Source organism: Octopus bimaculoides, chromosome 14 (genome assembly GCF_046866305.1).
Source record: "Octopus bimaculoides isolate indiv1 chromosome 14, ASM4686630v1, whole genome shotgun sequence".
Classification (NCBI taxonomy): Eukaryota; Metazoa; Mollusca; class Cephalopoda; order Octopoda; family Octopodidae; genus Octopus; species Octopus bimaculoides.
The window spans coordinates 37,222,745-37,236,067 of record NC_142941.1 but is presented as its reverse complement, the minus strand read 5'-3'; the positions used below and the strand labels follow the sequence as shown (position 1 = coordinate 37,236,067).

The 13,323-nt window shown below is 33.4% G+C and overlaps 1 protein-coding gene and 1 long non-coding RNA gene across 12 annotated transcripts in view; one reads left to right on the top strand and one right to left on the bottom strand.

Moving 5' to 3' along the window:
• Positions 1 to 13,323, bottom strand: part of LOC149132688 (uncharacterized) — a 962,641-nt gene that overhangs the window by 692,518 nt on the left and 256,800 nt on the right. The window lies entirely within an intron of this gene.
• The window catches only part of LOC106871760 (protocadherin beta-15), a 233,758-nt gene that overhangs the window by 39,517 nt on the left and 180,918 nt on the right, over positions 1 to 13,323 (top strand). For 2 of the 4 annotated variants that reach the window (XM_089363267.1, XM_089363266.1), the window contains 2 exons: positions 480 to 657; positions 3,450 to 4,301. In XM_089363267.1, the coding sequence (XP_089219393.1) occupies positions 480 to 657; positions 3,450 to 3,673 (402 nt within the window). In that variant the 3' untranslated portion in view covers positions 3,674 to 4,301. Of the gene's footprint in view, positions 1 to 479; positions 658 to 3,449; positions 4,302 to 13,323 lie in introns of those variants that run through there. The other 2 variants (XM_089363268.1, XM_089363265.1) reach the window with 1 other exon arrangement.

The window sequence follows — 13,323 nt, the reverse complement described above, 5'->3', positions numbered from 1 at the left end:
ATGCCAAGAGGGACAGAGTAGATATAAAACCAGTGATATTTCTCATTTACTGAAATATAATGTTCAGTTGAATTAATATTTCTACAATGGCCAAAGTGTAATTCTTATTCTTGTATTAAAACTAGTCAAATATGTAACAGATTTTTAACTTAGAGAGCAGTAAGTAAAAAAAAGGCACTGATAATTGCTTCTTTTTTTTTTTAATGTTTTATACACCTTTGGGCTTTGTTTTAATACACAGTTTCAGTGTTTATGATATATATTTGATGACTTATGTTTTCATATTTTCATGTTTGTTGAAACCCACAGGGTTAGGGGTATTTAGTAACATCTTTTCATGGTCTAAGTTTAAATCCAGCTTTACTCCTGCAGGGTGTTAACATATATTGGGATTTGCCAAGTCATCCAAAGTATTTTCTATATGATTATTGAGTTTGTTTTTTCTCAAAAGAAATCGACTTTTGTTCTGATTGACACAGGGTAACTTGATGCATGGTAACCCTCAAGAATTCTCAGTAACACGTTTCATCGGCAAAGATCAACAACATATGGTTATGTCTCCTGACCGTTTCAGTGAGATGTCAACAATGTCTTCTGTAACTGACAGTGGACATGGCTGCAGTGAAGCAAGCACTGCTCACTATGAAACATTACCAGGTAAGTTATTTTTGTATATGTTTATGCTTTCAAAAATAAAAGAGACTTTGTTTAAAATGTTTTCATTCTCAATGCACTAATTGGAGAGTTGTATCCTTTTACAAATACTAACCTCAGCTATAAATAGGCACAATCAGACTGGAGCCTGGTGTTGCCATCCGGTTTCACCAGTCCTCAGTCAAATCGTCCAACCCATGCTAGCATGGAAAGCAGACGTTAAACGATGATGATGATGATGATGAAGGGTGCAGTTCAATGCTGTTATCAGCAAAGAGACAGTTGAGGTGATGAGTGCTTCATTAACTTGTGCTTTGGGGATTAAATACTACCATGAGATTAAGGAAGGTAACAAAATAACTGCAGTATATCTTTCTTAGGTAGCAGATATCAACTTTCTGATACAGTTTAACCACTGACTATGCATAACATAAATAAAATATTGGTTGGGTTTTTCATTTCTTTTCTTTTTTTTTTCTTTTTCTTTTTTAAGCAAACCAAACTCATGCATTTTAGGAGTGGAGAAATGGGATGTTACAATCTTTATACACTTCCCAAGGACATTATCAATGCATTTAAATTGATTTCTTACATTTCTTAATGTATTTAATTTAAGAACCAAAAGTTGGAATTTGCAATTAGATCTCTTCTTCCAAGAGAAGCAAATCTATTAAAAGATATTAAATTGAAAGTTTCCCCTTAAATGACTTGATTAATTTTAGCATTAAATGGGAGATTAATTGGACTGTTACAAAGGAAAGCAATTGAATGAACACAAAGTGTGATTTCACGCCTCAGTAATTGAGCCTTGCAACACCTATGAGAACTCTTATTTCAAATTCCAAATGATAAAGTGATAAAAGAAAAGAATACATTGCAAAGAAAACAAATTCAAGTGAGTCTCATTGATAGCAATACAAAGTGAATAATAGTTACTTGGGGTGGCAGGATACAAATGAGGCTGCTACACTGTCACATTTAATCTATGAATTGTACAGTTCTACTGAATGAAATTTTAATTGGTTTTTCGAAACTGGCACTTGTCTAATCAAGAATACTCTCTATAAAACATTTGTATCTTCCTTTCATTACTACCTTTACAGTGCATACATGTAAAGAAATTAAGTATTTCTTTCATTTCTTCCTTTTTGCTCATGCAATGGTGCAAATAATTTGTTTTCTCCTCATTTATCTGAAAATATCTTATTTCATTTTATATACATTAATTATCTGGTAGTTTAAATATTCCTCATGGATACTATGTTCTTGTATTTCTTGCCTATCACATTATTCTAATGTTTGATCCTTTGCCTTGCTTATTCTGTTCTGTCTATCTGCGTTCATATTAAGTTTAAATATATAATTGTGACTTGTGATCAAACCTGACTTAATCATCATCATCTAATTAATTATTGATTAATTATCTAGTTGGTTCTTAATTTCAGTTACGTATCTATTCTGGAATAAAATTGTCAATAAAATATATATTGGGTCATCCCATAAATAATGCAGTTTTTTTTATACAACTTTTATTTTTCAAAATTAAGATAAACAAAGTTCTTTTTTAATCTAAAAAAATACTCTCCTTCATTTTGTACAATGCTCTTCCATCTACCTGGTACACTTGCAAGGCCCCTCTTCCAAAATTCACTTGTCTATAATGAAAAATACTCCTCCAGTACTGTTCTGACCTCGTCTACAGAATTCCTATTTTTTCTGTCTAAATGATTTTGAAAACTGCAGAATAAATGATAATTAGATGGGTTAATGTCTGGCAAATACTGTAGTTGGGGAATCGTTTCTCATTCAAACTACTCCAGCCTTTGGAATGTCATCCTTGCTGTTTATGGTCAAGCATTATCCTGATGGAAAAACACCTTTCGTCTTGAAACCAAAGATGATCATTTTCCTTCTAGTACTAACTTAAGCTGCTCAAGCTGCTCACAGTAGATCTCTTTGTTATCATTTGGTTTGGGTTTAAAAGTTCAAAATGGACTAAACTTTTCATATCCCACCAAATAGATAAGAACACCCTATATGGACGAAGACCAGCTTTTATAGTAAGTCGATGCAGTTAGTTTATCCCACCTCACTCCGTTTTTTAGATCATGCAAGTGAAAAAAATCGCATTATTTATGGGACGACTCCACAGTATGCTGGATAGGCAATAATCTCGCTAGAGACGACAGGAAGTATATATTCTGCAATTCTGCCTGGGCCACCAAAACCTAGGGTGATATTTCCAGGTTATCACCAGTGGCAAGAGGTTCATTAATAGGGCATAGCTCTGGTGGCAACAAAAGGATAGTTCAGTTTCTCTATTGATGGATACTGCTAGCTACTCATTCATCTAGAGTTTGTAATTGTTAACTCAACCTCTGTGAGAAACTGCATACACTCACACAGCTGCAAGACAACTTTTCTCGTCACCAGGGATATGACCTATTAATGAACTTTAAGCCGCTGGCTACTGATGAATTGGGAATACCACCCTAGGCCTTGCTGTCTTATGTACAACTATAGCCTATAGTAATGCTATACAATCATAGCATACCTTTATCAAAAGAAGTAACAATTCTCTATCTATCAGTTTATGTCTCTCAATTTATCAAATCTCAACTTCCTTTCTCTCTCTCTCTCTCTCTCTGAAATATATTGCACTATTTCGAAAATATTCACAGCTAATAACGTGTTCAATAGCAAATTTATTTTCTCTGATAAAAATAGTGAAAATAGTTAAAAATTATAGCTAACATTTCTTTTCATCTTTCTTATTTTTCCTTTCTCTGCTGCAGGCCTTAAAACTTACATCCAAGAACAAATGTATGCTAGAAGCAATAAGTCTTTGCCATACTCTATCAGCAGAGCTAAGGATTCTAAAACCACAAATATTATAAACTTAAAGTCAACACAAGTAGACAATAAAGCTAATCTTAACCAACCTCTTCCTTGGAATTTGCCAACAAGAAACAGTTTTACAGCATATAACAAACCTCTACCGAAAGTTCCATTTTCATAATGTGCTACATTACAACTCCTGGAGAAATGTTTTGTGAATTCTTGTAATATTTCAAAATGAAGAATTTGCATACAATCAACTTTATTGAAAACTAATTTTCAAACCATAATGCTTCAAAAATATCAAGAAAGAGTTTGTTGATCAAACGAGAATAATGACACCCAGAATTTTCAATAAGATAAAACCACTTGGATGCCATAACACAGAATTTAATAAAACTCTAAAATCATAAATCCCAACATACTTATGTACAATTTCATTGAATCACAATACAAGAGAATTTGATAAAAACCAAACTTCTATATTTACCATAATTAAAGTGATGGATTTTTCACGTGATCAACACAAGTAAATACAAAGCAATGAATATAGTATTCTATATTTATTTCCCCTAGGATATACATATATACATGCTTATGCATACATATATGCACACAAACATAAACACACACAACATATATATAGTTCAATAACAGATCTTCAAAGACACTTATTACAAAATAGTAAGACAATGAATATAAATTCTTCTGCTAAACAAACAATAAAATTGGATATACCTGAAAGTTCCTGTACTCAACCAACTGAAAGACAAAATATAGACAAAGAGAGAAAAATCTTAAATTCAAAGGTATGTGTCATTTTAACATTTCTTGCTTTCACACACACATACAAACATGGCTATATACACATAATATGTGTGTATGAACATATATTATAGGTTCACGTAGACAGTCTTACATCTGTCTAAGTTAAATTTGTATGCATGTTGGAACCATTATGTATAGTTCATATCTATTATCTTTTAGTCAAGTATTTGTCTTTGTATATTATACGTATTTTATCTAAATCATAAATGGCAACAACAACAATGAGAACAAAAATAACAATAATAATCCTTTCTACTATAGGCACAAGGCCTGGAATTTTAGGGAACTGGGTAGTCGAGTACATTGACTTCTGTACTCATATGCTACTTATTTTATTGTCTCTGGAAGGATGAAAGGCAAAGTTAACCTTGGCAGAATTTGAACTCAGAATGTAAAGCCAGACAAATTACCACTAAGCATTTTGTACAGCATGCTAATGATTCTGCCCATTTTCCACCTACATAAACAATAATAATGATGATGATAATAATAATAATAATAATAATAATAATAATAATAATAATAATAATAATAATAATAATAATAATAATAATAATAATAATAATAATAACAATAATAATAATCAAATAGGTATTATAAGAAAGGGATGTCAGAAACATCTAGATAATATCCCAGGAGAACTATGTCAGAGAGAAATCCAAAAGATTGTGCAGACAAATACTGCCCACATCCTCAGAAAAACCCTATCCATTTAAATGTATGTGTCATACTACATGAACATATTTCACTACTGCCACTGCCGCTTCCTCTCTCCAAGCTTTCAGTTGTAACATCTCTTATTGTTCACTCGCCCTAGGATGCTGGGTGTGTCTCGGTAAGTGATTGTAATAAACATGCAGATTAAAATAATAATAATAATGATGATGATGATGATGATGTCCTGATGCAGTACCAGGCACTGGTTCTCATAGCTTCTGATCTTAACTGATTGAAAATGTTAACATGTACATGTTTTGTCAACGTATAAAAGATAGGCTACAGCAAATATTTTGTTCAATACCACAGATTTGCTTGTCAGCTGTTTGACCTTAACCAGTTGAGCATGTCCCTTGGCACTGACAATATGTGCATCTTTGATCATGAGCAGAAGTAGTCGGAGAGCATCATAGCCATGTGTTGAGAGGAATTCTTTGTGGTTTGAATAATTCACCTTTGGAAACATGGGTGTTTCGTCCAACATCCTTAAACAACCCTTATTCAGGGACCTTTTGAGCAGGATGGGCTACTCAACCTGGAGAAAATTCTAGCTGGACTGCACCTGTGTTGTTAGAAGGTCAACATGTTAATACAAGGTCACCATGTTGTGCACATATGGTTGTGATGCATGTGCCTGGTGTACCCTAATCAGACAGGTAGTCATGATGGGCATCATATATTTGTTCCCCAGTGTCACTTTGATGGCTTGCATTGCTCTCTCTCTCACTCAATAATAGTAATAAATAATAATAATAATAATAATCCTGTCTGTTATGGACACAAGGCCTGTAATTCTGAGGAATGGAGCTTGTTGATCACATCAACCCCAGTCGACCACAGCAGAATTTGAACTTGAAACATAAAGCCAGACAAAATACTGTTAAATGTTTTTCCCAGCATGCTAATGATTCTGCCAGCACAATGGTTTCCATTTTAGGTGCAAGGCCTGTAATTATGAGAGGTGGTGGGAGGGGTGTGTTGAGATTACTGACCCTAGTACTTACTTCATACTTTCTATATACAGAAAGGATGAAAGGCAAAGTTGACTACAAGATTTGAAGCTCATCACATTACAATATTGTTGCTAATTTAGGTAAAAGGCTAGCATATTTGAGGATGGGGCTAGTCAATGACATTGACCTCCAGTACTAAACTGCTACTTTTTTTATCAACCCTGAAGGATAAATGTCAAAGTTGACCTTAGCAGAATCTGAACTCAAAACATAAAGAGCTAGCAGAAATACTGTATGGCATTTTGTTCAACTGTTTAATGATTCTGCCAATCCATTGGCTAATAAAAATTATGAGGTTAATTGTTCCTAATTTAGGCATGAAACCTGTAATTTTAAGAAGTGGGGGGTTGATCAAATCAACCCCAACAACCTGACTGGAATTTTATTTCACTGACCATGCAACAGTGAAAAGCAAAGTTTACGTCAGCGGGATTTGAACTCAGAAAGTAAAGTAGTTAGAGGAAATATTACAAGACATTTCTGATGCTCTAGCAATTCTGTCAATCTATTGTTCTAATAATAGTAATAATAACTGATTTCAATTTTTGGCACAAGACCAGCAATTTTGAGGGAGTGGGTAAGTCGATTCCCAACTGGTACTTATTTTATCAACCCAACCCCAAAAGGATAAAAGACAAAATCAACCATGGCAGAATTTGAACACAGAATGTAAAGATGAGTGAAACGCCACAAAGGATTTTGCTTGGCATGCTAATGGCTCTGCCAGCATGTTATTTTGTTAATAATAGTAATAATGATGGTTTCAAATTTTGGCAGCAATTTTAGAGAAGTGGGTAAATCAATTATATTGACCCTGGTGATATACTGGTACTTATTTTATCCACCCCAAAAGGATGAAAGGCAAAGTTGACATCAGCAGCATTTGAACTCAGAATGTAAAGACATGAAATGCTGCTAAGCACTTTACTTGGCATGCTAATAGCTCAACCAGCTTGCTACCTTAATAATAATAATGATGCTAATAATAATGAAACAAAGGCATCAGCGGGGCGATGCATACCCTGCATGCAAATAGAAATTTCTCACAAATTATACTTACTTATACTTTTTAATTGAACTAAATTAAGCTTTGTAAGTGTTTGACTAAACTTGCTTATCAGGAAATTTGTAAGTTCAATTTTTAAAATAGATTTTTTTTTAAGTATCACCATTATAGATATTTATACTCATTTGAATTAAGAAATCAACTCGTAGATAAATGGAACTCTCAAATCCATCACTGTACACACATATGCACTTACACACACACACACACGTGCGCACACACACACACACACGCACACACAGTCGCATATCTATGTATGTATTTATGAATGCAGGTATGTATGTACCCACGTGTCTACACACATAGATACACCATGATCTATATACACACACAAATGAGGCTTGATTCATATGAAAAAAAAGTGAACAAAATGAAGTACTTATAGAAAATATTGCATAGAATTTGAATTGTGTTTTGAATGTCTTTCAATGGTGGCAAGTGAATCAACTCTACTGTAGTTCATTGCAGGATATAAATAATATGATCACTTGCTTATTGGGAAACTTGTAAGTTCAATTTTGTATTTTTCTTAAGTATCACCGTTATAAAGTATTCATATGCCAGTGAAATTAAGGAATCAACTCGTAAATAAATGAAACCCTTGAATTTATCACTGTACACACACACAAAGTTACATATCTATGTATGTATTTATGTATGTTTTGAAGATAATGAAACCAAATTGGCATCATTTCGAGCCACTCACCCAATGAGTATTTCTGCCAAATTTGGTGAAAATCTGTTCAGCCATTTCTAGTAATTTTGCAAATACACAGACAAGCAGACTAAGACAAGTGATTACTATACCTTGCCTTCACTTACGTGCACAGGGTGATGATGATGATGGTGATGATGATAACAAAAAAACAAAAAGAACTAACACAATACAATACCAGGAAGGGTTTGCGCACTCAACACACAATGCCGCACATGCTCCAGCAACATGGAGGCGTAGCAGGTGATGCAGTTGAAATTTGCCTTAAACTACCAAATGTCGAACAATTATATAATAATAATCTTTTCTACTACAGGCAGAAAGCCTAAAACCTTGCGGGAGGAAGTTAGCTGATTACATCAAACCTACTGCTCAACTGTTACTTATTTCATCGACTCCAAAAGGATGATGAAAGGCAAACTTGACCTTGATGGAATCTGAGATCAGAATGTAAAGATGGGTGAAATACTGCTAAACATCTTGCCCAGCTTGTTAACAATTCTGCCAGCTCATTGCCTTAGTGATAATAATAATGGTTTCAAATTATGGCACAAAGCCAATAATTTTGGGGGTGGAGAAAGTTGATTTCATAGATCCCCCAGTGCTGAAATAGCACTTATTTTATCAATCTTGAGGGGATGAAAGACAAAGTCAACCTTGGCAGAATCTGAACTCAGGACATTAAGACAGCCACAATGCCACTTACCATTTTGCCCAACTTGCAAACAATTTTGCCAGTTCATATCCTTAATAATAACAAAAATAATAATGATATTGGTTTAAAATTTTGCCACAAGGCCAGCGATTTCGGCGGGAGGGGACTAGTCAATTACATTGACCTCAGTGTTTCACTGGTACTTAATTTATCAACCCTGAAAGGATGAAAGGCAAAGTTGACCTCAGCAGAATTTGAACTCGGAATGTAGCAATGGGTAAAATACCACTAAGCATTTTGTTTAGCATGCTAACAATTCTGCCAGCTCGCAATAATAATAATAATAATAATAATAATAATAATAATAATAATCCTTTCTACTATAGCCACATGGCCTGAAATTTGCAGGGAGGGAGTAAGTTGATTACATCGACCCCAATACTAAACTGGTACTTAATTTATCAACCCAAAAGGATGAAAGGCAAAGTCAACCTTGGAAAAATTTGAACTCAGAACATAGCAGCAGACAAAATAGTGCTAAGCATTTTGCCTGGTGTGCTAACAATTCTACCAGCTCACTGTCATAATAATAATAATAATAATGGTTTCAAAGTTTGGCACAAGGCCAGAATGATAATAATAATAATAATAATAATAATCTTTTCTACTACAGGTACAAGGCCTGAAATTTTGGGGGAGGGGGTATATTTGACCTTGGTGAATTTGAACTCAAAGTGCATTAGGGAAAAATACTGCAATGTATATCTTCCAATGTTCTCGTGATTCTATCAACCCACTGCCCTACTACTACTACCACCACCACCACCACTACTACTACTGATGATGATGATTTCTAATAATAAAAATGATAACTATAATAATAAATATAAGTTCAATATTTATAACTGAAAGAGAGAGAAGTGAGTGAGACTGCATGTGTGTAGGTATGTGTTCATTGTTGTTTCACATCTCTCTTACTACTCTAATATTTCCAATTTAATACTAATCGTGATCATTTTCCTTTCCTTTGATGCATCACCTTCACTTGCATTGAATTTACTCTTTGGAGTTATGGCTATGAGGGTGAACAAAAGAAACAAAAATCTAAACCAAATAACACCAATAACACGTACAACACAGTGTTTACATGATCTGACTTAAACTGGCAATGGCACAGCAATTTCCTTCTTTGATTCAACAAATTGCTGAAAACTTGCAATATTTTGATGTGCTTTGCAAAGTAACCTTCCCATTAATTACTACCAACCATTTCAAGTAACTGAAATTTTTTTAATATCACTGCCTTTATAGTATAATGTAAAGTATATTGTGGCTGTTTGTAAGTCAGATATTTGAAACCAAGAGAATTCCTTTGCATGTATGTGTGCATATACGTGCATCTTTTACTTTTTCACTTGTTTCAGCCATTAGACTGTGGTCATGCTGGGGCACTGTCTTGAAGAATTTTTAGCTGAATGAACTTTAGTTTTTTTAAGCCTGGCACTTATTCTATCAGGCTCTTTTGCTGAACCACTAAGTTATGAGGATGTAAACACCAGTTGTCAAGTGGAGGGGGAACAAACAAAGACACACACACATATAACAGGTTTCTTTTCAGTTTCCATCCACTAAATCTGCTGACAAGGCTTTAGTCAGCCGGAAGCTATAGTAAAAGACACTTGCCAAGGTGCCATGCGGTGAGACTGAACCAAGAATCCTGTGGTTGGAAAGCAAGCTTTTTACTAAACAGCCACGGAGTCCATTGGCTTGTAGTAGATGTCACTTTCAATGTTTGTGTCATTCTGAATAATCAAAATGTCAAAGAAGGGTGGTAAACTGAATACATACATACATGCACGCAAACACCACAACCACCACCACAGACACACACACACATACACACACACACACACACACACACACATACATACGTACATACATACATACATATAGTAAGTGAACAAACAAAAGAAAGTAGCACTCAACACATTTGGTTGGAGTTACATGTATTTAATAATAATTTGACTCAACTCCACATGGATTAAAACTTTCATGGGCATATAGGATGCATCTATTTCATTGATGTTCAGAGACAGAGTGGAAGATTTTAAAGAAATTGAAGATGTTTCTAGGTGTTTAGGCTTCTATTGATCAACACAGGTTACATGGCGCAAATGCTATCAAACTAACACCAGTTATTTTTTTTAAAATTTAGGTCCACATGATTGGACAGGAGAGTGGCAAGATGGTGGTGCCACTTTAACAGTGGGTTCTAGCATATTATATCCAGTGATATCAGTTCCTTTGGTGTTGCAAATGGCGGTCTGCTACTGTTAATGTCTTTAAACTCCACTGAATGATGACTGAGTTACAGATTTACACCGACATCTTACCCCACCATATGCAGTACCCAATACAAGAAATTGATGTCACTGAATACACTATGCCATAGCCCATCATGTCCACATACATGGACTAAAAAGTAACTGGTGTTGCTTTCATAGCCTAAATACCAGATGAGCTGAGCTGAATGATAGAGACCTGAACACCTTGAAGCCATCTTGAATTTCTTTCAAACCTTCCACTCTGCTTCTGAAAATCTGATGAGATGAATGAATGTCCTATGTGCCCAAGAAACTCTAAGGCATATGAAAGTCAAACTGTTAGTATATATATATATATATATATATATATATATATATATATATATATATATATATATATATATACATATATGATGTTACAATAATAACCACAAACCTTGTTAAATATAGCTACCCAGGGTTTCCTGATCAAAACAATTTATTTTGCAAGTTTTAAAGCTGAAAACAAAATTTGTGGTTTTCGTTATAACATTATCTGTACTTCCTTAGCTGATTGAGTGCTTTTCTTCTTTTGGAAGCCTTACCCCACACACACACACACACACACACGCACATACATAATCAATCATCATTTTTATGTCCGCTTTTTCATGCTCACATGTAGTGAAGCCCAAACCACTTTGGTTTTGAAGCTGTCTTCTTAATCATACAGCTATGCTTGTGTCTGAGGATGAGTGTGCGGGATTGTGTGTGTGTGTGTGTGTGTGTGTGTGTGCGTGCTTACGTCTGTGTGCGTGTATATATGTATTTTAAAATTTTTACGTCTATGCTACGTTTTTATTCCATCTTATTCCAATTCATTTTATTTTTCTTCATCTTTAATGATGATGGTAAAATAGTCTCCCAAATAATACCCTACAGCAGCAAATCAAGCATTTTATGTTGTATAGAAGAACAAGCTGAATGTTATCTTTTGGAAGTGTATAAAAATTTTACTTGAATTACATGTTTTATAAATTTTCACAGGTGTTTATTTGTGAATATTTGTCAGATTAACGTGTACGTAAGGAAATAAAAGAGGATGCAAAATATGTGTTACAAGTTGTATCATATGCTAGTAATGTTAGAACAGACATCAAGCAAGAAAGAATTTGGGCATAAAAACAAAAAAAAAACAACAACAAAAAATAGAAATGTCATAAAGAAAGTTGGATATAGAATGATAAAAGGTTATTTTGCACCTGTTCAACAGAAACCAATATGAAAATATACTTGAAATGGCTTACAACAAAGATTATTTTAAAAGGAAAGATGTTCGAGTGCATTTTTGTACAGATATAAGAATTAGCACATAGAAATAATGTTTTTAATTACTTGGAAATTGACAAATAATACTAATAAATGAACAAAGGGAAATAATACCTTCATTATTCAATAATCGTCTTCTTTAATACACACAGGTATTTTTTCCATAACAACTGATATTATTCAGAGAAGCATTTAAGTTCTTTAATGGTATTGCAGTTATAAAAAATATGCAATACCTATAAACACATTTGATTACATGGAATCACTTCATTTCACCTTGACTTACTCTTTTCAATAGCTTTTTTATTCTTTATGATCACCATCAAATTCAATGGTTTGATTAAAAATATACAGAAAGTATACAGAATTGAAAATTTTGCAAAATAGAAGCATTCAATTATTAATGGAAACTACATTCACTATTCATGCTTCAGTCTTGTGATTCATCTATTTTCCAATGTTACAATTAAAATTTTCTCCTATCTTTGTTACAGTTATGACTCATCTTTTCTCTTGATATATAATTTTGTAAACTAATGTATAGATTCAAATATATAGATCATCAGTTAAATGTTCAAACACCTGTGATGAGTTTTGTCAATAAAATTCTAGTTTTTCAGAGTGCATTCCTTCATTTGTATCTAACCTATGGTTTGATTTTCATTTGTATCTAACTTATGGTTTGATCTTCATTTGTATCTAACTTATGGTTTGATATCCTATTCTGGGATATGTACTAGCTCAAATTCAGTTTGACACTACGTTTGTAAGATACTCAATGATGATGGAGATCTAACTGATCAAGTCATTGTGTGAATATAAACACTACAAATATATATTCCAAAGATGAGATCAATATTCTAATAAAGTATTATCTTACATAATTTAGCAATGTTTAGAAGTATATAGGGATAAAAATTTGTTATCAGGAAGTTAGTCCAAAACAGTAAAAACTATTTAAGCATTATTGCTTAAATAAAAGTATGTTTATCAATTTCCTATCTTTTTCCAATCATTTTTTTTCTTACTGTAGTAATGAGTGTAATTTGATTTCAGTTTTCAAAAGATTCCAACAATGTAACAATGAATGTGTATCCCAAATCAGATACTGTGTTCTAAAAGATTTCTATTTTATTCCTACCATTCTGGCTTCTGACTAAATTTTTGTTTGAATGCATCCAACTTTTAAATTTGATATAAATGGA